Source organism: Paralichthys olivaceus, chromosome 8 (genome assembly GCF_024713975.1).
Source record: "Paralichthys olivaceus isolate ysfri-2021 chromosome 8, ASM2471397v2, whole genome shotgun sequence".
Taxonomy (NCBI): domain Eukaryota; kingdom Metazoa; phylum Chordata; class Actinopteri; order Pleuronectiformes; family Paralichthyidae; genus Paralichthys; species Paralichthys olivaceus.
The window spans coordinates 1,311,666-1,334,644 of NC_091100.1; the positions used below are offsets into that span (position 1 = coordinate 1,311,666).

Below are 22,979 nucleotides of genomic sequence, written 5' to 3' on the forward strand. Positions count from 1 at the left end.
GTCAGGGGGAGAGTTCCTGTTCCTCTGCCTTCAAAGTTTAGCTTCCATCCGTGACTGTGTGTGTGTGTGTGTATCTGTGTGTGTGTGTGTGTATCTGTGTGTGTGTGTGTGTTGACATGTGAACAAACAGCAGGTCAGACATTTAAATTGTTCCCTCCTGATGTGTGTTTGTGTGCGTACGAACCGCAGGCATGTGGTCGTCAAGGTGTGTTTGCCCGAGGGCGTGTGATGTGAACGCATGTTGACAGTTAACGGAGGCGGGACATGTAGTGCTCAACCTGTTTGTCTGCTTCTCCTCAGGTATTGGTTCACCTGACTGGCGGCGCCTCGCCTCAGAATCCACCTGCAGAGCAAACAGCGTGGACTCAGGACTGAGGCCGTGTGACTGCACCTCCACAGAGGCCAGATGTGTGCAGCTGCCTGATGGATGCTGGGCTGCGTCTCCCCGGTGAGTTCACTGTCAGGCCTCCTCCTGTCGGGGGGGCCTGGGGCGGGAGGTTTCTGTTTCAGCCTCTGATTGTTTTTTTGCTCTTACAATTCAACCAGGCAGCGCTTTGCCTCCATCGTGGACGAGTTCATATCTGGAGCTAAATATTTTCCTTTGTCTCACTCTATTTTCCTCCTTCTCTTCTTTCAACCGCTCTTTTGATTTCCTTTGAGTTTTGTTGTCCCTGAAATGTGCCGACGATCCGGTTTGATTCAGGATGAGTCTAATAACACTAATAATAATTAGACAATGCAGCAGCATTCAAAACACAGTTACTAGTTTAAGATTTAAACTTTAAATTTAATGTAATTTAAAATAATTTGTCTTCAGTTTGAGGTTCACACATCAAAAAAGCTCAGATACAGAAATAAAAACGGCTCCAGATGAGAAAAGAGTCAAAACGAGATGAAATGAAAATAGTGGTTGAGATCAGAACAATGAGACCGTGTTTCTAAAGAGGATCAGGAGTTTGATCTCAGCTGTTCCCTGAATGTTTTCACTCTTTAGACCTGCAGCCATGTGCACTTTGACTCTCCTGTAAAACGTTTAATGTGTAACCGTCCGAGTCGTAAATCTGCTGCTTCCTTTGCTCGAATCTTCGTAATATAAGATAAACTCCAGATTCTCGATCATCTTGTTTTCTGTATCATTGGTTTGATGATGTGCTGGAGACCTCCCACTGACGACGGTAGATGATAAAAAGAGAAAGTAAAAATAAGAAGCATCAGTAAAAAGAATAATAAATAAGTAAACATGCAATAAGAACACAATTAAATATAAAACTAGAGATGAATTAAATATATCATGTTTTATTATGTAGATTGTAATAAAAGTAAAAGATCTCATGTTGTGCACCACCGTCCTTGTGATGAGTTTAATTGATGTGTCCCATCTGAAACTCCTGAGGACTTCTTGTGTATTACTGCAGTATATATACTCTATGTACAAATATACAGTGTATGTACTTTCCAACTAGTTATACGTTATATATTGTATAAAGAGGTGTTTGTGTCTCTTAATCTATCCATGTGTTTATTTATGATCTGATATTCTGTCTTTATGTCTCTAGAAAGTGTAAAATATATAAAATATCACTTGACTTGAAGTGATAAATGATTTGAAAGTGGATTCTCTCAGTTCTGTGCCAGGATTTCTATAAAGGGAAAGTCGTGGGTGGGTGTGGTTACTTTGACATTTTGTTCTTAGAAGTAGGAAACGCCCAACAACAGAACACAGCTCTGGATAAACCTGTTGGTGGTTTCAGACCCAGCAGCCCCGAGGCCATATCTCAAATACCTGCTGAGTTTCCTGTTCGGAACTGGGAAACTGACGCCCTCTTGTTTTTAGTTATGGATTTTTGAATCTTCAGTAAAAATGTTATTTTCTCTGACGAGCTGATACGAGAAGACATCATTTATATACTGATGATGATGAACTCTGAGAAAATAACATCATGTCCACATAAAAGTTGAATCTGCTGATGGATCTTTTATTTCCTCGTGCAGGTTTAGTCAAAGAAAATTTCTCGACACTGTGACAGAAAACACGAGGATCATGGTACGAACCATCAACCTTTTAATCCTCTTTCATTCCCACGCTGCTTTTTTAAACTCTCGGGTTTTGTGCTTCTGTTTTTAACACTTGGTGAAATGTCTTCGCTCGCAGCCTCGTCACCGCAGAGGAAAGAGTCTCTCTGACGCCATCACCCTGGAACAGGCCGAGGACGGAAGTCTGTTCATCTCCAGCATCAACAACGAGGATCCAGCTGATCGGCGTCTGGAGAGAGGTTCGAACTCTGACTTCTTATTGAAAGTTTAACATAATATTGTCTAAAGTTGTCGCTTCACCAGAAAACGTCTTTATGGTCATTTTCTGGACCTTTGTGTTTCTTGATCAGCAGTAATGTGAAACCTCCAATATTTCTATTTTCTATTTAAACACATTTCTTTTAAATCCAGTGCTCTGCTGATTGATCCGTTTCCTGTCGTGATTCTGTTTCTCGAACCCTCTGAACGTTTAAAGCTCCTGGAACACATTTTAGTTTTACACGGAAATATGAATTTTCTTTTTCAGGGGATGGAGTTTTGGGGGCAACGAAGATAATGGAGCCGTTTGATGACAAAGTCGGAGTTCTCAGCAGGAGCAACCTGAGCAAGAGCCTCGGGAATCTGGACGAGTGTGTAAACAAGAGTCCCAAGACGGTAACTGACTCTTTTATAACTTAGTTAATATTTATTCCTCTAACGTAAAAATGTGTATTCGGTTTTTGCAAGAATTTGTACAAACACAACTGATCCCAACTGAAAAGAAGCGTATAATAGTTATAATATAATAAAAGATATAATAGTTATAATATAATAAAAGATATAATAGTTATAATATAATAAAAGATATAATAGTTATAATATAATAAAATATATAATAGTTATAATATAATAAAAGATATAATAGTTATAATATATTAAAAGATATAATAGTTATAATATAATAAAAGATATAATGGTCACACTCGTTGTGTTTTGTGTTTCTAGATGTTGAAGGATTCCTACAACAAACTCTATAATGCCAAAATCAAGAAGTTTATGAAGGATGATTTGCTTGGTGCTGATGAAGGTCGTGAGAACGGCAAACCAACTGCTGCCGGCTCATCCAAGATTGGCCTGAAACACGACATGGACCTGCCTCGCCTCGGAGTGGACTTTGGACTTCTGAAATCCAACAGACGCAAAACATCAGAATCTGATTTTGACGCTGATTCAGAATCTGATGATGCAACACTAGGTGGCAGCAATCTGAATCTCCCACCATTGGGTCTCGGTTCGAGAGGGGCCGCTCGAAGTGGAACTCAGGCACCAAGAATGACGGTCGAGTCCAGAAGTCCGCAGCTTCACGCTCCAGACTTCCATCTGAACACCGACAGTCCATCGGTTGACCTGTCAAGACCTCAGATTGGACTGGAAGGTAAAGGAACTTTTAAAGCTCCAGAAATAGGAGTCTCCGGTGTTGGTACCCCTGAAATGGGGATGAATCTTAATCGTGGAAATATCACTGGTCCGTATTTTAACGCTAGCGTTCCCAAAGTGGGTTTTGAAGACGAAGACAATGAATTCAAAATGCCAAAATTCAATCTGCCTGACCTGGGTCTCTCAGGACCTTCTTTAAATGGAACAGAATATGACCTGGAGATACCAGATGTTCCTTCACATAAAATCAATGTCAAACATTCCAAGAAACTGAAAAAGACAAATCGAAATGTGGATGATTTTTCAGGTTATGCGGATTCACCTACACTAAGGCTCTCTGGGAGATCCCCTGACTTAGACCTAGAAATGCCAGGTGCTAATGTTTCACAGCTCGATCTCAGTGGACCAGACCTTGATATGCCCTCACATGGATTCAAAACGTCGTTTCAAAAACCAAAGATTGATCTTAAATCTCCAGGTTTAGATTTGGATGCTCCAGCTGGTAAATTCACTTCGCCCAAATTTGGATTCTCGGGGAACGGTGAAGCTAGAATGCCTGATCTCAAAACACCGAAAGGTGAGATTCGCGCACCTGACGTAAATCTACCCAAAACTGACCTGAAGGGTCAGTCTGGAAAATACAAAGCTCCCAGATTTACAATGCCCCAATTTGATTTACCAGACATTCAAGTTCCAGATTTTAATGAAAACTTCGAGGGACCAGATATGCATTTGTCTGCACCGAATCTCAGAGCTGGAATTGTAAACCCAAACGTTGACTTAAATGTACCCTCGGCCGACATTTCAAGTCATTCTGGAAAAATCAAAATGCCAAGCTTTGGGCTTCCTGGGCATAAAATGAAAGGCCCCGAATATGAGTTAAAAACTCCAGACATGGATGTTTCTGCTCCCAAGTTTAAAGGAGGCATCGATCTGCCCAGTGTTGACCTCAAAAAACCAAAGCTCGACATCCATTCCCCTGATATTAATGTGCCTGCTGGTAAATTAGACCTTGATGCAGATGTTCCCTCTGGAAAAATGAAATTACCAAAATTTAAGCTCTTCGGTACGTTGCCAAAGAATAAAGATGTGGATATCAACGCAGGGATTAAAACACCTGAGCTCAATCTAAAATCCCCGAAGCTAAAAGGCATCGATGCTCCTGATGTGAGTTTACCAAACATGGACCTCCACGCTCCAGATGTGAACATTGGTTCACCCAAAGGCAAATTCACTAAGCCAGGGTTTGACATTGATACACCTTCACTTGATCTGAGAGGCCCAAGGTCAAAGCTGGAAATGCCTGATGCTGATATTGGAGGTTTTTCAGGAAAAATGACGACGCCAAATTTTGGATTGTCAGGACCGAAGATGAAAGGGTTTGGTGGTGAGGTAAATCCTCCAGACTTTGATCTTTCAGCCCCCAGATTTAAAGGTGCTATCGGTTCCCCAGATCTGAATTTACCTGAGATGAACTTTAACAAACCCAAACTAGATCTTTCTGGCCCAGATTTTCCCTCAGGTAAATTTAAAGGACCAGCAATAAAGAAACCAAACTTTGACCTGAATGCTCCTGACATGCACATTGACGCTCCCAAAGGCAAATTACAAATGCCTAAATTCAACCTGTCCAGCACAATGCCAAAGGGGCCAGATTGGGACGTAAATGCAGATCTGAAATCACCAGATCTGAATTTTAAATCTCCAAAGATAGAGGGGGGAATTGGCACCCCTGATTTGGACTTTCCAAACATGGACCTTAAAGCCCCCAAGTTTGACGTTAAATCTCCAGATGTCAACATTGGTTCACCCAAATCAAAATTTAAACTGCCCAAATTCAAGAAACCTAAATTTAGTTTTCCAAGTCTAAAAGGACCTGATATCAGTGGTAATGGCCCAGACATGGATATCAGTGCACCCAATGTCAACCTCAAAGCTCCTAAAGCTGATTTTGAAATGCCAGATTTTAATATTTCTGGTCCGTCTGGAAAATTCAAAAAGCCAAATTTGAACCTGCCTAACTTGGGGCTGTCTGGTCCAAAGTTAGATGGCCCAAACTTGAACCTGAAATCCCCTAACCTAGATCTTTCTGGTCCCGACCTCAGTGGTGGGATAAATGCACCAGACATAAACATGCCCAAGGTTGACCTGAAGAGTCCCAAACTGGATTTCAATAGTCCAAAACTCAACCTAGACATGCCATCAGGTAAAATGAAAATGCCAGAGCTTCATGCTCCAGACTGGGATGTAAATGCTCCCTCGGGAAAATTGAAAATGCCTAAATTTAATCTTTCAGGAACTTTACCAAAAGGACCAAATATGGACATGAATGCAGATCTGAATGCACCAGACTTGAACCTGAAAGCTCCAAAGATAAAGGGTGGACTGGATGGCCCTGACCTGGACTTACCGAACATGGACCTTAAAGCTCCAGATTTCAACATTGATCCACACAAGGCAAAACTGAAAATGCCCAAATTTAGCTTCCCAAGCTTAAGAGGACCTGAGATTGATGGAAACTTCGATGGTCCAGATGTTGATTTAAATGCACCAAAGGTCAACCTCAAAGCTCCTAAAGCTGATTTTGAAATGCCAGATTTTAATATTTCTGGTCCATCTGGAAAATTCAAAAAGCCAAATTTGAACCTGCCTAACTTGGGGCTGTCTGGTCCAAAGTTAGATGGCCCAAACTTGAACCTGAAATCCCCTAACCTAGATCTTTCTGGTCCCGACCTCAGTGGTGGGATAAATGCACCAGACATAAACATGCCCAAGGTTGACCTGAAGAGTCCCAAACTGGATTTCAATACTCCAAAACTCAACCTAGACATGCCTTCAGGTAAAATGAAATTGCCAGAGCTTCATGCTCCAGACTGGGATGTAAATGCTCCCTCGGGAAAATTGAAAATGCCTAAATTTAATCTTTCAGGAACTTTACCAAAAGGACCAAATATGGACATGAACGCAGATCTGAATGCACCAGACTTGAACCTGAAAGCACCAAAGATAAAGGGTGGATTTAATGCCCCTCACATGGACCTGAAAGCTCCTAAGTTAGACATGAACACTCCAGATGTCAACATTGGCTCACCCAAATCAAAATTTAAACTGCCCAAATTCAAGCTGCCTAAACTTAGTCTTCCAAGCTTAAAGGGGCCTGAGATTGACGGACACTTGGATGCCCCAGATGTTGATGTGAATGTACCCAATGTCAACCTCAAAGCTCCTAAAGCTGATTTTGAAATGCCAGGTTTTGATATTCCTGCTCCATCTGGAAAATTCAAAAAGCCAAACTTGAACCTGCCTGACTTGGGGCTTTCCGGTCCAAAGTTAGATGGCCCAAACTTGGACCTCGGATCACCTGACCTAGATTACGCTGGTCCCAGCCTTAGAGGTGGGATAAATGCACCAGACATAAACATGCCCAAGGTTGATCTGAAGAGCCCCAAACTGGACTTAAATGCCCCAAAGCTCAACCTAGACATGCCATCAGGAAAACTAAAAATGCCAACACTGCCAAAACCAAAGGCAGAGCTTCATGCTCCAGACTGGGATGTTAATGCTCCCTCGGGCAATTTAAAAATGCCTAAATTTAATCTTTCACGGCCAAATATGGGCATGAACGCAGATCTGAATCCACCAGATTTGAACCTGAAAGCACCAAAGATAAAGGGTGGGATTAGTGCCCCTGACTTGGACTTACCAGACATGGACCTTAAAGCTCCAAAGTTAGATGTGAACACTCCAGATGTTAACATTGGTTCACCCAAAGGAAAGTTCAAAATGCCAAAACTGAAAATGCCCAAGTTTAGCTTCCCAAGCTTAAAAGGACCTGAGATTGATGGAAACTTCGATGGTCCAGATGTTGATTTAAATGCACCAAAGGTCAACCTCAAAGCTCCTAAAGCTGATTTTGAAATGCCGGATTTTAATATTTCTGGTCCATCAGGAAAATTCAAAAAGCCAAATTTGAACCTGCCTAACTTGGGGCTGTCTGGTCCAAAGTTAGATGGCCCAAACTTGAACCTGAAATCCCCTAACCTAGATCTTTCTGGTCCCGACCTCAGTGGTGGGATAAATGCACCAGACATAAACATGCCCAAGGTTGACCTGAAGAGTCCCAAACTGGATTTCAATACTCCAAAACTCAACCTAGACATGCCATCAGGTAAAATGAAAATGCCAGAGCTTCATGCTCCAGACTGGGATGTTAATGCTCCCTCGGGCAATTTAAAAATGCCTAAATTTAATCTTTCACGGCCAAATATGGACATGAACGCAGATCTGAATCCACCAGATTTGAACCTGAAAGCACCAAAGATAAAGGGTGGATTTAATGCCCCTCACATGGACCTGAAAGCTCCAAAGTTAGATGTTAATACTCCAGATATTAACCTGGGTTCACCAAAAGCAAAGTTTAAACTGCCCAAAATGAAAAAGCCTAAAATTGGTCTACCGGGCCTAAAAGGACCTGAGATTGACGGCGGTTTAGACGTCCCAGACGTCAACCTCAGAGGGTCCAAACCTGGGTTTGAAATGCCAGATGTTGACTTCGGTGGCCCATCTGGAAAAATCAAAAAGCCACATATGAAAATGCCTGATGTGGGTTTTTCTGGTCCATCGGTAGACTTCCCAGATGTCGAACTTAAAGCTCCAAAGTTGGATATGAATGCTCCAGATGTCAACATGGGTTCACTTTATACAGAGGTCAAAAAGCCAAAAATCAAGACACCGAAAATGCCAAATGTTGATATAAATGGAGACCTGCGGGGACCTGATCTGAATATCCCACATGCAGGCGTGAAAGGTCCAAATGGAAAATTAAAAATGCCAAGTTTAAATGCACCAGACCTTAGTCTCTCTGGACCTAAGGCAAAAATACCAGACATAAATCTTTCAGCACCTAAACTCAGAGGCCCTCGAATAAATGCACCGGATATAAATCTCCCAGATACAAATTTCAAAAGTCCCAAATTCAACCTCAATGCAAAGCGGCCCGATCTCGGAATCGATGCTAACATAGGCCGACCTGACATGAACTTTAATGCCCCTCAAGTCAAAGGAGGAATAAGGAGTCCAGACTTTCACATGAATGTTCCCTCTGGAAACTTCCAGGGTCCTCAGACTGATCTTGATCTGGCAAACAGAAAATATAGACTCCCTGCTTTAAAGCCTCCTCAGTTTGGAAGCCCAGATCTGAATCCTGTAGCATCTGATTTTGGTACATCTGTGAGACCAGCAAATCTGGGCTTTTCTCCTCCGAATGCAAAACTGAATGTAAAACCAGTTGAACTGAAGGGGGACTTCTCAGGGCCGAGGGTTAATGCTCCAAACATCAACCCCCGCATTCCTACAGCGGCTCAGAGGAGTCCAGGGCTGAATTACAAATATCCAGATCTTAACATTGATGATCCTTCACTAAATTTCAGAGGACCTTCTTATCAGAACCGCAGATCAGACATGTCCGGTATGAACATGAGGATTCCTGATCTGGACATAGATGGAGATGTCAGACTTCATCACAGTGATAGAAAGTCACACAGAAACACACTCCACAGCTTCCCTGTGGCGGACGCAGGATTTGGCCACGATGTTGATTTCCACCGTTCAGATCTCAACATTGATGATTTCACAGGAAAGGATCACGTACTTAGAGCCAGAGGTTTGAAACTGGACATGCAGGCCTCACATAACTACAGACAGCGGATCCCCCCATCAGGTCTCGATATTGACATGATGGACTCCGTACACACTAGGAGAGTTCCAGCTAGTGACATGTACATGTATTCACAACAGAGAACAGTACAACGTGAATTTAACGCACGAGATCCAAGAATAAAAGTACCCGACAGTACAGACGGATACTACGTCACTTCTTTCCCCACTCACGCACAAAATCAAAAAATGCCAAATCGTAAATATAACACACTCGGACGACTTGACTTTCACCCAGGAAACGTGGAACTTGAAGTTCCAAATCAAAACGACCAGAAAGGTTCTTTCGTTTTCGCTGACCTCGTGTAGGTTTTGTGCTTCCACAAGGGACAGCAACACTTTCTGTTAATATGCTTTTTGTATTGGGTGGATTTTTTTCAGCCACTTACGATGTGTAATGATTTATAATTTTTATCAAATGTGTCATTTTGTACTTCATTTAGATTTGTGAACATAAAGCAGCTTTTTAATGATGCAAATTACATTATAATGCAGTATTCTTGCACTTCTGTTGTGTGTTTGTATGTAAGTTACAACCAAAGATTGTAAAATCTCTAAATCTGTGTTTTACTACTGATGTTGAAAGTTGAGGAAGAAAGTATTTAACTTGTGTTAAAATGTCATTGTGCATATTTTTCTATTGTATTGTACAAATGTTCTGAAAAAGCTTCTATATTTTATATTCAATTGAAATGTATATAGTAAAGTTTTATTGGTGTTTTAAACATTCGTGCCTCTGACATGATTGAGCTGTAATTAATGAAATAATAATGACATATTCAAAATTACTATACTGTGTATATCTAAATATGAAAACAGACCATTTTAAAGGTGAAAATAAAATAATTAAAATTGTTCAGCATGTTCGTTGTTGTTACTCTTAAGTGTGTGAAACTCTTTTAATTAAATGCACATTAAAATGTTGAATATGAATATTTGTTAATTAACTTAACTGAAATATTATAATATAATAATATAAGACTGTGACGCCTGTGATTTGACTAAATCTGCTCAACACAGTTTCACACAGAACTTAAATCATCTTAAGAAGAAAGTTTCTCACAGTTCGTATGAACAGGAGGAATCAAGACTTCATTCTTAAAGAGGCTGTGAACCGTCAGTCATCTGTAACTTTAATTCATCTCTAATGTGTTTATAATTATTATATAATATATATTGGTATAAATTATTACTACATTTGTTTTAATCTTTTCTCTTATTTTAATGATTTCCTATAATTTGTTACTGTTACTATTTTCCCCACAAACTACATATATATATATATGTATGTATATAAATCCTTTCAATTAGTTTGCTTTGATTTATCAACTTCTACTTTTATTCTTTAATGTGTTCGTTTCAGTTTTTTCTTTCTTAATTCTATTTATCTCTTATAATTTTTTCATTTCCTTTCAGTTATCGTTTATCCCCGTTCCTCAGAGATTTGCTTTTATTTAAAAAAAATTCTTCTAACTTTATTATTTTCACTCTTATTTTATTAATTTCTACTTTTCTTCTATATTTTAATTTCTGGCTTTATGCTGTTTGTTCCTACATTAATTATAATATTCTACTTTCATATTTTAATTTTTGCTTCCTTTTGCTCATGTTCCCCTCTAGTTTACTATCGATCATGTCTCTGATGTCAGTTCTATCACTTTTATTTTAATTCCTTATATTAGATTGAGAAAAATAATTTCCCTGCCAATATTCACAATGAGAAATAAACTTTGAATTTATCAAAACCTTTTGATGGAAACTCAAACTTATCCTTTAAATTTTAACATTTAATTTCATATGTGGATCAAATATTAAGAAAATTATATTTAAAAAAATTATATTCTCACTTTTACTCTTATTTTGTTTTACTTCCGGATGTTTCACTCCCTCCAACCGCGTGTGTTTCCCCTGTGACGTCAAACACATGCGCCGGCGGCTCGTGAGCGCGACCTTCTGATTCAGACTCTGCGACACGAGCTCGCTGCTTCGGGTGAAAATGTTTATTTCCGGACGAAGATAAAAATTCAAAGTCACAAACAAACCGAAGATGATTCGTTTGACTTTGATGGTTTTTAACAGAGGAGCCGCGAAGAGGGTGAGAGACGAACACATCGATCAACAGGAAGAGTTGATAAATGTGAAGGATTGATAAATGTGAAGGATCGATAAACAGGAAGGATCGATAAACAGGAAGGATTGATAAATATGGAGGATTGATAAATGTGAAGGATTGATAAATGTGAAGGATCGATAAATGTGAAGGATCGATAAACAGGAAGGATCGATAAACAGGAAGGATTGATAAATATGGAGGATTGATAAATGTGAAGGATTGATAAACAGGAAGGATTGATAAACAGGAAGTTTAGTTACATAAAGTATAACAAAGCAAAACATAATTGATACATTAGCTAAACAATAAATGAACCGTTTGATTGATTGCACATTAATTTTCATATGAATTATTAATTGATTCATTTTGTTGAATAACTTTGATCGTTTTTATAAAAATAAATTTGCTGTGATCTTTTCCTGTGATGTCAGAACACGACGGTTCAAAGTTTCACTGTTCGACGACTTGTACATTGATTTGTTCGAACCTTTATTCATTGCGTTACATAAAGTTTTATTTTAGGAGTTGGTTCATTCAGACACGAGTTTCAATCATAACTGAATCGTTTATCGTTAAAGTTTTGTTCTCAAACTAACTCCACGTTTTCTGCTCCTCAGTTTTCGTCGTCTTTCTCCGCTCAGAGCGCTCTGCCTCCAAACTTACTGCTGCCGTCAAACCTTGTGGATCCGGCCCGATTAAGTGAGTCTGAAATGTTTCTCCACGCTGGAGACACCCAGCGGCCGGACGCTTTGTGTTTTTGGGTTTGTTGTCCTTCTGTCCGTCCCATCGTCGTGAACATGACATCTCAAGAGCACCTTGAAGAAATGTCTTCATATTTGGTACGAATGTTCACTTAGACTCTCAAATTAAATGTTTCCATTTTGGTGGCCAAAGGTTAAACTCACAAAACATATGTCAATTCTGGATTTCTTCATATTTTGTGCAAATCAGTTTCTCAGAGACTTCATGTGTCTGAGCTGCAACATAAATCATTTCACTGCCACTCTTAGAAATAAACTTTTGCAGAGATGTTTGACGGAAACTCAAACTTTAAAAAAAAAAACATCTTTAAATATTGACCAGGAACAAATCAATTTCTGAAAATCAACTTCAGGTTCCATAAAAAACTCACTGGAATGAAAAGTACATTTTACAGCCACAGAGACTTTTTATTTCCCTGATTGTTGTCGTGTTCCCTCCTTCAGAACGTCCGCCGCCTCCCGCTGATTCCTCGCTGCCTCTCCTGAGGAGGTGCGATGCTGTTGTTCCCGCTCACCTGAGCCCCGTCCACACGTGGGTGGAGACTCTGGAGAAGCAGGACGGCGAGCCCTTGGGTTTGGCTCAGCTCCACCCTGACGTCTTTGCAGTGTCTCCGAGGTAAAGTGGAGTTCAGTCTTCTCAAGATTCCCGTTTTCAAACTTCTCAGCCGTCGCCCTCAAACCCAGAACTTCAGATGAAACCAAGTGAAATCTTTCATTTGAGTCTCAAAAGGAGAAAGTGTGAATGTGTGAATCCTGGTGGATCGTTGTTTGTTTTCTCTCCTCTCAGGCTCGATATTCTTCATAACGTCGAAACATGGCAGAGAAATTTCAAAAGAATTGTAAGTTACAGCTTTACTTTGAAATGTTTTGTAATTTGTGTTTTGTCCTAAAATGAACTGTAAAAAAAACCTTCAGGCTTCAACTTTAGTTTAATTTAAAAACATTTATTTTTAAATCTGTGACTTGGATTGTAGGCGACATCGAATATTAGCTTAGAAGTAAAAGTGTTTGATCTGTTTAGTTTTACTGAGCGGAGGTTCGGGGTCGTTGTTTTGAGCAGCGAGAGACGAAGGTCACACACAGAATGTGGAAACGTCTCTGATCGTTGTCTCCATCTCCCAGAGCCACGCCAACACGAAGGTCAGGTCAGAGGTCAGAGGAGGCGGCAAGAAACCGTGGAGACAGAAGGGAAGCGGCAGAGCTCGTCATGGCAGCATCCGATCACCGTTATGGAGAGGAGGTGACTGGTTTTGGTTTTATTGAGAAATGTTGTTCAGTTTGTTTTCTTATGTTTTATATAAACGAGTCAAAAATACAGTTAGATGCATAAAGATGTTTTCAGACATGAACTTGAACATCCTGAGATCTTTGTATTCTTTCTGTTTCACGTCCGTCACAAGTTCGAAAAATGCATCTGCGTTCTCACAAAGAGTTTCTTCGGATCATTTCAGGAGAACATCCAGAGTTCATGTCTGAAAGACGTTTTAAGTAAATGCTGCACATAATGAAACACTGTCCCAGAAGCAGCGGAGGCCTGTGATCCTCATGAATCTTCAGGTCTGAAGTCGGTTTGACGGGTTGATGTGTGTCCCTCAGGCGGAGTGTCCCATGGACCCAGAGGACCGACCAGTTATTACTACATGTTGCCCATGAAAGTTCGAGTGCAAGGACTCAAAGTGGCGCTGAGCTCCAAGATGGCTCAGGTAACGAACCTGAAATCAGCAGGATGCACGTTTAACGCTTCAGTGTTTAAAATAACAATAACACGTCCAGTCGTAGGAAACTAGAATGTTTTCAGCAGAGCAGGAAAAAAATCTGACGTATTTAGAGAAGCGATATTTAAGAGTTTGTGTGATTTGGTGCAGTTTGATTGAATGTCAGAGGTTCGGAGGAAAGACTGAGTGATGTTCTACTCGTGTTTGCTGCAGCAGAGGCGAACAACCTCAGGACAGATCTTCTCGTTTTGTCCCTACTGTAAACCGAGTGTTGTTTTTGCAGGACTACCTTCACATCGTGGACTCTCTGAACGTCCCCACTCCAGACTCTCAGTACCTGCTGGACCTCATCAGACACAGACACTGGGGGGGGTCGGTGTTGATCGTTGATGTGTGAGTATCGTTGACTGAGCCTCGTGTGATTCTAGTCAAACGTCGTTTGCTCTCCACTGACGTTGCTCTCGCTCTTTTCAGAGGTGAAGAGTTTCCTGAAAATATTCTTCAGGCCACAGCGAACCTGAAGACCGTGAACGTCATTCCAGCCATCGGTGAGTCAGAGCGTTGTTTCTTTTATATCTCAGACCCAGTACATGATCTGTGGGGGGGGGGGTGAGACCCCCGCTTTAAACCACAATAATAAATTCACCCCCACATCCCTGATGAGCGAGTGCTGCCTCCGCTCATCAGCATTTTATCTCAGGATCTGTATTTAAATCTAACGTCCTGTACGAAGAATCTGTCAGTCACACGTTTGTGTCTCCGTCAGGTCTGAACGTCCACAGCCTGTTGAAGCACGAAGCCGTCGTCCTCACTCTGGAAACAGTCAAGTTTCTGGAAGACAAGCTGCTGTGGCACGATCAGCGTTTCACGCCTCTGTACTCGTTTAAACTTCCCTACTCTGACTTCCCATAGAAAACCTGACGTCACCTGTAATATATTCACTCACTGTTGTTTTCTTTGTCTTTATTATATTTCAAATATGTACAAAAAGTCATGAATAAATAATGCCAGTGATTAAAAAAACAATCCAAAGTTTGTCTAAAAGTATCTAAAAGGCAGACGAGGAGAGAAAGGTTTAAAATCAATCGTTGAACTTGTGAGGAAGGAGGCCGTTGGCTAAATCGCTCCTGATCTCCCAGCGCAGCGCTGAACGCTTCTTCTCTGTTGGCACGATGTAGGTGTTGGGCACCAGAACTCTCCGAGGTTTCGGCTGCAACACAGAACAAACCAAGACTTCAGCGCCAACGCAGATCGACTTAAATCAAAGTTTTCAAGTACGAGGCTTTTGGAAGTTTTCTAGAAAAAGTTTTACCAACACACTGAACGACCTGTGACACTAAAGTTACAGTTCTGTGCTCGTACAATAAAATCACGTCGCTGTTTTAAATGTGTGGTTTAGGAAAACAAGAGTTTGAACAACTGTTGTTCAGTGGAACAGCGACAGTGAGAAAATGTGACTGGGATTTCGTCCACATTAAAAACAAGTTCATAAGTAAGAGTTCAGGTCTGATGCTGATTTTTAAACCCACACAAGGAAACGTGAGTGAGAAGTTTTATAAAATACGAAACGTTTTGCATTGTGCAGATTTACAGAAGTAAGACTCACTGGAGGCTCGTATGCCAGACGATCCTGAAAACAAAGGGAGAAACCATCAATGATAAAGAGTACAAAGCAATCATTTCAATAATGGACTGAAAACGAACAACTACGAGTTCAACAAAATGTTCCTGCCTCGTTGAACCAAGAGAAAAAGAAAAAGCTGTGTGACCCTGGTTCTTCTGTTCTAAATGTTTCATACCCTGATCTCCCAGCGCAGAGCTCGTCGGTCTTTCTCTCCCGGGAGTTTAAACGTTTCCCAGAACTGCTTGTACTGAAAATATCTGCGGGAGGAGAAAACGGAGTCAAGAGCGATCAGAGCGTGTTCGATCCTCGGCTCTCGTTTGACTGATGTTTAACTCACTTGGCCACTGGGTCAGTTTTCTTTACGTTCTGCTGATTCATCACTGGTCGGATGACTGGAAATACAGAGGTTGATGGATAGTAAACAGGTTTGTAAAGTGTATTTACTTGTAAAGTGTATTTACTGTATCACGTGGGTGTTGACTTACAGGATTTCGGTTTGGGCCTGAGGTCACAGTCACTTTGAGAGTCAGTCTGTACAGAATGAAGTTTAAAGTCATTTGCTGACAAACTTGAGGTTTTAATATTCAGGAAGCATAAAAACATAGTAATTCATAAAAAAAAAACTTTTAGTATCGTGAAGAAAACTACTAAACGTTTACAGCGTCGACCTGGGAGACTACATTACCCACCATGCCGCTGATGTAGGATTCAAAAGCACTCAACGAGATCCTGTCCTCGTCTGAGCTGTGACCGGTGACGTCTTCGTTCTCCGTCTCAAAGTCACGTTGCGTGGACGAGGACACGTGAAGCTCTGCCAGTCCGTCCTCCAGACAGCTCGCTGCGTCTGCCAAGAAACATCATAACCGTCAAGGAGATTACCCAGGATTCCACAGTTTGGCTTGTGTGGCAATCACCAGAGAACAGAGTTTCATGCGACCAGCAGGGGGAGTGAGATCAGGGAAGACTGATCCCTCCCTGACGGAGGGAACAGGAAACCACTTACCCTTCTTCTGCCGGAGGTTTCCCTCCCACTCCATATCGTCGTACGCCATCCAACTAAAATCCACTTTGGAGTCGATGAACTTTATGTCCTTGTTGCTCAAAGACTCGTCGGGATCTTCGTCCTCGGCTTCTGTCTCCACTTTAACGTCCCGCTCCTCTTCAAGTTTTTGACTTCCTGTTCCCTCTTCAGGATTCTTCTCATCAGACCAGAACTCGTCTTTGTTCACAGCAACGTGCCGTCGTCCCTCCGACCTTTCGTTGCTCACATCTGTGTTTTCAGAGTCTGTGTGCAGATCTTCATTTTCTTGGGATTCATCGTTTGTGACGTCGAGCGCTTCGTGTCGTCTTCCACGTGAGCTACACGCCGCTCTGTCAGCTCCAGGTTCGTTCTCGTCCTCGCTCTCCAACGCGCTCTCAGGACGAGTCTCGTCGTAGCCTCGCTGTCGCGTGGATTCGATTTCAAACCCTCCGAAGCTGCTCAGTGAACGACTGTCCTCTTCGTAGTCTCTCATTTCAGACACGTCTCCTCGACTGTCTTGGTCAAACTCTGTGATGGTGTGGTCGTCTCGGTAGTCCCCCCCCTCCTGCTCCTCCGGTCTGTAGGTGCCGTAGCCAGAGGTCATGAGACTCTGAGCCGGACTGCTACAGCTGCTGGGGACATTTCCCTCCTCTTCTTCTTCCTTCTCGTCATCATCACCTCCACATTCTGAACTCTCTGTGGTGACGTTCTCCTGGTTCTTCACCTCAGGTGTTTCCTCCTCTGAAGCCTCCTGGAGAAAGTCCTCTGTCTCGGCTACAGGTTTGGAAATGTCTTTATTGGCCACTCGTTCCATCTCCTCCTCTTCCTCCTCCTCATCACTTGCATCTTCACAACTCTCCTGGGTGAAGTTCTCCTGGTTCTTCACCTCAGGTGTTTCCTCCTCTGAAGCCTCCAGGAGAAAGTCCTCTGTCTCTGCAACAAGTTTGGATTCTTCTTCATTAAACTCTTGTTTCGTCTCTTCCTCGTCCTCCGTCCCTTCTTCCTCATCACTCCCATCTTCCTCATCATCCGCCCCCTCTTCTTCTTCTTCCACCTCCTCATCACTTCCATCTTCAGAACTCTCCTGGGTGAAGTTCTCCTGGTTCTTCATGTCAGTTTGTTTCTCTTCTGAAGCTTCCTGTGAAGCTTCGTCTACAGGTTTGGACTCTTCTTTATTTACCACTCTCTCAATCTCCCCCTCTTCTTCCTCCCCATCATCCTCCTCCTCCTCCCTTTCATCTTCTGAACTCTCTCCTGTGAAGTTCTCCTGGTTCTTCACCTCCGGTGTTTCCTCCTCTGAATCCTCCTGGAAAGACTCCTCTTCCTCTGCAACAAGTTTGGACTCGTCTTCATTAACCTCTTGTTCAGTCGCCTCCCCCTCATCTTCCTCTTCTTCCTCCTCCTCATCATCATCACTTCCCTCTTCCTCATCATCCGCCACCTCTTCTTCCTCCACCTCCTCATCACTTCCATCTTCAGAACTCTCTCCGGTGAAGTTCTCCTGGTTCTTCATGTCAGGTTTTTCCTCCTGTGAAGATTCCACTTCCTCGTCCACAGGTTTCAACTCTTCTTCTTTAACCACTCTCTTAATCTCACCCCCCTCTTCATCACTATTTCCATTTCCCTTCTCTAAAGTCGCCTCTGCCGTCTTGGCTACAACTTTGGATTCTTCTTCACTGACCACTCGCTCTATCTCCACCTGTTCCTCCTCCTCCTGCTGCTGCTTCTCCTCGTCAGACCAAAAGGAGGAGTTGAGAGAATTCTTGTCGTCCTCGCTCTCCTCGTCCCACTGAGCGTTGTACATCTTGTACATGTTAGATACCTTCACTGTGTTGAGGTGTGTGCAGAGTGAGCTGTGGAGGCAAAGGGCTTAAGAAAGGAGCTAAGAGGATTAAGCTGAAATCCGAGCTTCCTTTCACGGCCGAAACAGCTCCTGCTGCTGGTGACCAAAAGTATTACATCTGTGCTTTGTTGTTATTGCTTCCTTTTATAAAATTTCCCATCACTCAATCCCACCGTATATTTATTATTGTTGTGTGATGTGAAGTTCTCGCCCCCGTGCAGACACGTTTCCTTTGGGACAAATGAAGAAATCTTGAACCTTGAGAAACAACTGAACGGATTCCCATGAAACTCGGAGGGAGGACGGGACCAGACAAAGGAGCCGGGAATCTTTTATCCTTTTCCTTCACATTGTGAGACATTTTTACTGATTTCAGAGAATAATTCCAAATCACATTTAGGGGACTGGAATCTATGAGTAATTTGGTGCAGCTTGATTTAACTTGACTGTTTGTTGCCTTGGTGGAGGTTTGTATATAGATATATATATATATATATATATATTTTGCATGTGTAAATATACTAGAATGCCATTCTAGTTTTTATTTTGTGATTTAAAAGTGTAAATAACAACCTGCATGATTTCTAATCCTCTAAAATGTAAAGCAGCTATAAAAAACTGTATTTAACATCTGAAGATAAAGAAAATCCAGATTCTCTTAATTGACAACACAGAGTTAGTTTCGTTTTGAAACATATTTTTAATTTCTGTGATTTAGCTGAATTAGTTTTTTATACTTTACCAGAATAGATTTACTTTAATCTGCTCCAGTTGACGCCTGTTTGAATAAGTTTTACATTTGATTTTATACTTTGTAGATTTTTATTCGGCTTTTGAAACATGTTCTGTAAATAAAGATAATTATAACTATTGTATGTAAAGATTGGAAACAAAAACTGTTGATCAGAGGATTCTGAGTTGACTTTACCTGAGTCTTCACTGTAGAACGATTCATCGCAGACGAGAGATTGTCCTTCGTGTTTCCTTTAAGTGGAAAAAAACCCGTCAGTGTTCATGTTCGGCCGCAACGACAAATAAAACGTAACTCTGGACTAACTAACGAATGAGTGAATGATCCTTCCTGTCGGCAGGAGAAATGGACGTGACTCATATCTTATTAAAGAATTACCTGAGGACTTTCCTCTTGATTAGGCGTCGCCCCTGGGAGTCAGGAGATGTGTAGCTGTCTGTGAATGACGGGTGGAGGGCGTCCTCGGGGTCCTGCTCCACCTGCCGCCTGCTGGGGGCTCCTGAGGGCAGCTGGAGCTTTGGAGCCACCGAGTGTCGGGCGTAAGAGTCACAGTTTCCCTGCTGCTGTACACATCGTCTGTTCTGACTCGTGGTGTGCAGCTGTGTGTTAAACAGATGTTATTACTCAAGTGTCAGACTCAGAGGGTGTTTCGTATCAGTTTCTCGTCACAGTCACACGGTTAATAAGGTTAGAACATGTTCAAAATGTACAAAATCACAAAAAAACAACAACACCGATCTGACATTAAATGACATTTTCTCTGAAATCAAACACCGATATTTAGAGCTGCTGAATCCTGTATGTGACACGATGTTGTCTATATTTAATCAGGACAATCAAATGTAGTATATTGTAAATACTCACCTGACTTTCGTGGAATGTTTTGGACGGATGCAAGAAAAATCCCTCATCGCTGCCTTGAAAGTAGCTCTGACTAACTGTGGAGGAAAAAAAATACACAATTCACCAGTTTACCGACAACAGTTGTTGGGTGAAAAGCTGAAAAGATGACGTGTTTGTCAAGAGAAAAGCATTTTAAAAATTCAACGTCCTGACCTTTTTCTTTGGTGTAGGCAGGAGGACTGGGCTGAGCCGAGGCTGGGTGAGTTCTGGTGACGTCTGTCTGGGCGGGTGACGCCAGAGTTTTCCATTCTCCACGTCGAATCAGTTCATCAAGATCTGACACAAAGAGAGATCGTGTAAACATGGAGGTTCTTTCCTCATATATTTTCAAGAGATGCTTTAAAAAAAACTCTATCAATCTCTATTCATTTGTTTAATAATGTGATCATGAACGAGCTGCGAGGCAGAATGAGAGCGTCAGAGGACGGAAGCTTCAGCGGGACCTTGCTTGAATTCATGCAGCCTGTGTGTTGGTATGTTTCTGTAGCCGAGGAGCGCCAGCTGCTCTTGAATCTCCTCTTCGGAGAAATCCAGGTTGTCCATGATGTTTCCAGCTTCACGTCCAGGAGGTGGAGTGAAACCTGCCGGGGAGACAAACAGCAAACGTGTTGTAGAAGAACGACACAAACACAGACGTGGAGAAAAAGCAGGAGGGGGTCTGACACGTGTCAGAGGAGATTTCATTGATATCTATATTCTTTATTGTTTCTCTTAAGCAGTTCATAAAGGTCTGATTTATTTCAGATAAACGTGTTTATTAAAAACGATTCGAGCTATAAAGCTGTTAGCGTAGCAACACTTCATTCAGCAGAGGAGAACTGAGAGCAGCTGAAGTTTCCCTCTGTTGTGTGACAAACTTTAAAAACAGTGCTCACAGGAACCTGCTGCAGAGTTCTTCAGGTTCTTCAGCCGAAAGAGAAGCTGACACCGAATGATGAAGCTCTGACCCACAGACGAGAAGCAGCTCCTGTGTTCTTCTGTTGATTCGTGTGCTGATGAGTCCTCGCGTGTTGTTAAAGTAAAGAGCAGAAACTTCTCTCACCTCCTCTGAGATCCAGTCACACCAAGATGTTGACATCAGCTGCTCGAGGAACCGAGACGACGAGTCTGGAGCTTTTCTATAGAAACTATAACTTGATAACTTGTTCTATTGAATCTATAACTTGATAACTTGTTCTATAGAATCTATAACCTGTTCTTTATGATCTATAACCTGTTCTTTATAACCTTCAGTGTGAACAACACTCAGCTTTGAGCCGTTAACGACATTTAAACAGGACGCCTGCTTTCACTTCCGGTTTCTTCTTCTTCTGGTGACAAACTAGTGGACAGTCGCCACCTAGAGGGAGAGAAGCAAATAACAGGGTTCATTTCTCTGGGTGTAGACTGTTTGTATTTATTATATTATATTATATTATATTATATTACATTATGTTATATTATATTATATTATATTATATTATATGATATGATATGATATGATATTATGTTATATTATATTATATTATATTATATTATATTATATTATATAAAATGATTTCATATCATACAACAGATAGATAGATAGATGGATAGATGGATGAATGGATGGATGGATAGATAGATAGATAGATAGATAGATAGATAGATAGATAGATAGATAGATAGATAGATAGATAGATAGATAGATGGATAGATAGATAGATAGATAGATAGATAGATAGTGTGATGTCATAAGAGGTTGTGCTATAGAGGGGAGATACATTCCCTCCCGGTGGCTGCAGCGAGGACTACAACCCCTCACGGCCTCCATTAAAAGACTACAAAGCCCAGAGTGAGCAGACAGTGAGGAGTCAGGACAAGGATTGTGGCTCAGCTGAACTCTATCAGCTGATTGCCCCAGTGAGGAGCTGAAGGTGAAGAGAACAGTGCAGACGAAGGAGAGAAGCAGTTCTTTTGTTAGGTTACAATGAAGACAGTGAACGAGAGTTTTGATTCAAATACGAGTTTTTGTTTTTTTTTATCTGCTGACGGCAAGAATCAAGTGAACCTGTCAAGAGAAAACCGAATACAGTGAATTTCCAGTTTTTTTCGATTGCTAAAGGACAGTGGGCACAACTGGAGTCACATGTGCAAACCTCTAACTCCAGTCTGCACAGCAGCAGTTCATGTGGAACAAACTCTAGTTCGTTTTTCATCGCTTGAACACAGTTTTCAAAACTCTACACACTTATCCCATGACTTTAACCACAACCTGCACAACACTGTGGATTTACAGCACTTTGTTCAAATGCTAACACACTGCTGTCAAAACTGTGAACCACACATTCAAAACGGATAGATTTCAGCCTTGTGCCTTTCAAACACTGCTGATTGCAATTTCAACTGAAAGGCTAAGCAGGTGTCTTGTTTTAGACTTGTTAGTGATCACACACACACACACACATATATATATATATATATATATATATTACAGTATATATAGGTAGAGCTCAGAAAGACTCATTTTGGAAATGGAACAAGGAAGACGGGTTCGTGGAGGGAGAAGGGTGGCAGGGAGAGGGCGGATGCGTGGAGGAAGACAAAGAAGACAAAGAGCTGTTATTTCAGATGAAATAAGGGCTGAACTTATGGACCATGTCGTGAACCATGGTCTCTCATTGAGAGAGGCAGGGTTGAGGGTGCAACCCAATCTGCAAAGATCCACAGTGACATCTGTAATGCGAATTTTCCATCACACAAACAGGTGAGAGTTACATCCTTACAGTGAATGAAAACATTACAGGAATCTATTTTGTATTGCAATTATAGAATATTTACACAGATATATAAATTACAGTAAGTTTGACTGTAAAATATATTTTTACAACAGGACCCAAAGGCTGCCCCCAACAGGGGGAAGAGGAAAAATATTTTCAGATGCGCAGGAAAATGCTATTGTTGACATGGTTGGCCTCCACCCACATGACCGGAGGTCTCCTTTGGAAGCCATGCGTGCCGGATGTGAGGACACGAGTCCAGAGGACTGCCAGGGATGGATGAGGACTTCCAGAAGGTTCTTCCCCAGCTGCATGGCAAGAGAGAACATTAGCTGTGAGAACCTG

At 41.6% G+C, this 22,979-nt stretch overlaps 3 protein-coding genes across 5 annotated transcripts; 2 read left to right on the top strand and 1 right to left on the bottom strand.

Annotated features, from left to right (window-relative positions):
• Positions 1 to 265: 265 nt before the first annotated feature.
• LOC109641846 (neuroblast differentiation-associated protein AHNAK) lies at positions 266 to 9,626 on the top strand. Its single transcript, XM_020106415.2, has 5 exons — positions 266 to 448; positions 1,993 to 2,044; positions 2,153 to 2,273; positions 2,561 to 2,688; positions 3,019 to 9,626. Exons 2-5 carry the CDS (start codon positions 2,042 to 2,044, stop codon positions 9,472 to 9,474), a joined length of 6,708 nt encoding a protein of 2,235 aa, XP_019961974.2. The 5' UTR covers positions 266 to 448; positions 1,993 to 2,041; the 3' UTR covers positions 9,475 to 9,626.
• A 1,406-nt stretch (positions 9,627 to 11,032) lies between these two features.
• mrpl4 (mitochondrial ribosomal protein L4) lies at positions 11,033 to 14,780 on the top strand. The gene is made up of 9 exons (XM_020106421.2): positions 11,033 to 11,260; positions 11,896 to 11,977; positions 12,484 to 12,655; positions 12,827 to 12,878; positions 13,162 to 13,279; positions 13,636 to 13,742; positions 14,038 to 14,147; positions 14,229 to 14,302; positions 14,521 to 14,780. Exons 1-9 carry the CDS (start codon positions 11,213 to 11,215, stop codon positions 14,664 to 14,666), a joined length of 909 nt encoding a protein of 302 aa, XP_019961980.2. The 5' UTR covers positions 11,033 to 11,212; the 3' UTR covers positions 14,667 to 14,780.
• Positions 14,703 to 21,208, bottom strand: hyls1 (HYLS1 centriolar and ciliogenesis associated). 3 transcript variants are annotated; one of them, XM_020106420.2, is made up of 12 exons: positions 20,939 to 21,208; positions 20,340 to 20,477; positions 20,050 to 20,172; positions 19,858 to 19,931; positions 19,372 to 19,592; positions 19,171 to 19,226; positions 16,068 to 16,222; positions 15,864 to 15,909; positions 15,716 to 15,770; positions 15,554 to 15,635; positions 15,361 to 15,384; positions 14,703 to 14,964 (listed from the first exon to the last, which is right to left on the bottom strand). In XM_020106420.2, the coding sequence occupies exons 2-12, from the start codon at positions 20,437 to 20,439 to the stop codon at positions 14,836 to 14,838; spliced, it is 1,065 nt and encodes a 354-aa protein (XP_019961979.2). In that variant the 5' UTR covers positions 20,440 to 20,477; positions 20,939 to 21,208; the 3' UTR covers positions 14,703 to 14,835. The 3 variants fall into 3 exon arrangements, with proteins under 3 accessions (XP_019961979.2, XP_019961978.2, XP_069386411.1); XM_020106419.2 differs by having other exon boundaries at positions 20,772 to 21,185; XM_069530310.1 differs by lacking the exons at positions 19,171 to 19,226; positions 19,372 to 19,592; positions 19,858 to 19,931; ... (1 more) ...; positions 20,340 to 20,477; positions 20,939 to 21,208 and adding an exon at positions 16,382 to 18,718.
• Between the last annotated feature and the right edge of the window lie 1,771 nt (positions 21,209 to 22,979).

Bases quoted from the DNA above. Each gene is read 5' to 3' on its own strand.
- hyls1 (XM_069530310.1), bottom strand. From the start codon at position 18,212: ATGTACAAGATGTACAACGCTCAGTGGGACGAGGAGAGCGAGGACGAC. The intron at 16,223-16,381 runs GTAAGTGGTTTC...GTTTCTTGGCAG, and splicing joins AAACCTCCGGCAGAAGAAGG to ACGCAGCGAGCTGTCTGGAG. The intron at 15,910-16,067 runs GTGGGTAATGTA...CATTCTGTACAG, and splicing joins AATCCTACATCAGCGGCATG to ACTGACTCTCAAAGTGACTG.
- mrpl4 (XM_020106421.2), top strand. From the start codon at position 11,213: ATGATTCGTTTGACTTTGATGGTTTTTAACAGAGGAGCCGCGAAGAGG. The intron at 13,280-13,635 runs GTGACTGGTTTT...TGTGTCCCTCAG, and splicing joins ATCACCGTTATGGAGAGGAG to GCGGAGTGTCCCATGGACCC. The intron at 14,303-14,520 runs GTGAGTCAGAGC...TGTCTCCGTCAG, and splicing joins GAACGTCATTCCAGCCATCG to GTCTGAACGTCCACAGCCTG.
- LOC109641846 (XM_020106415.2), top strand. The intron at 2,274-2,560 runs GTTCGAACTCTG...TTTCTTTTTCAG, and splicing joins TGATCGGCGTCTGGAGAGAG to GGGATGGAGTTTTGGGGGCA. The intron at 2,689-3,018 runs GTAACTGACTCT...TTGTGTTTCTAG, and splicing joins TAAACAAGAGTCCCAAGACG to ATGTTGAAGGATTCCTACAA.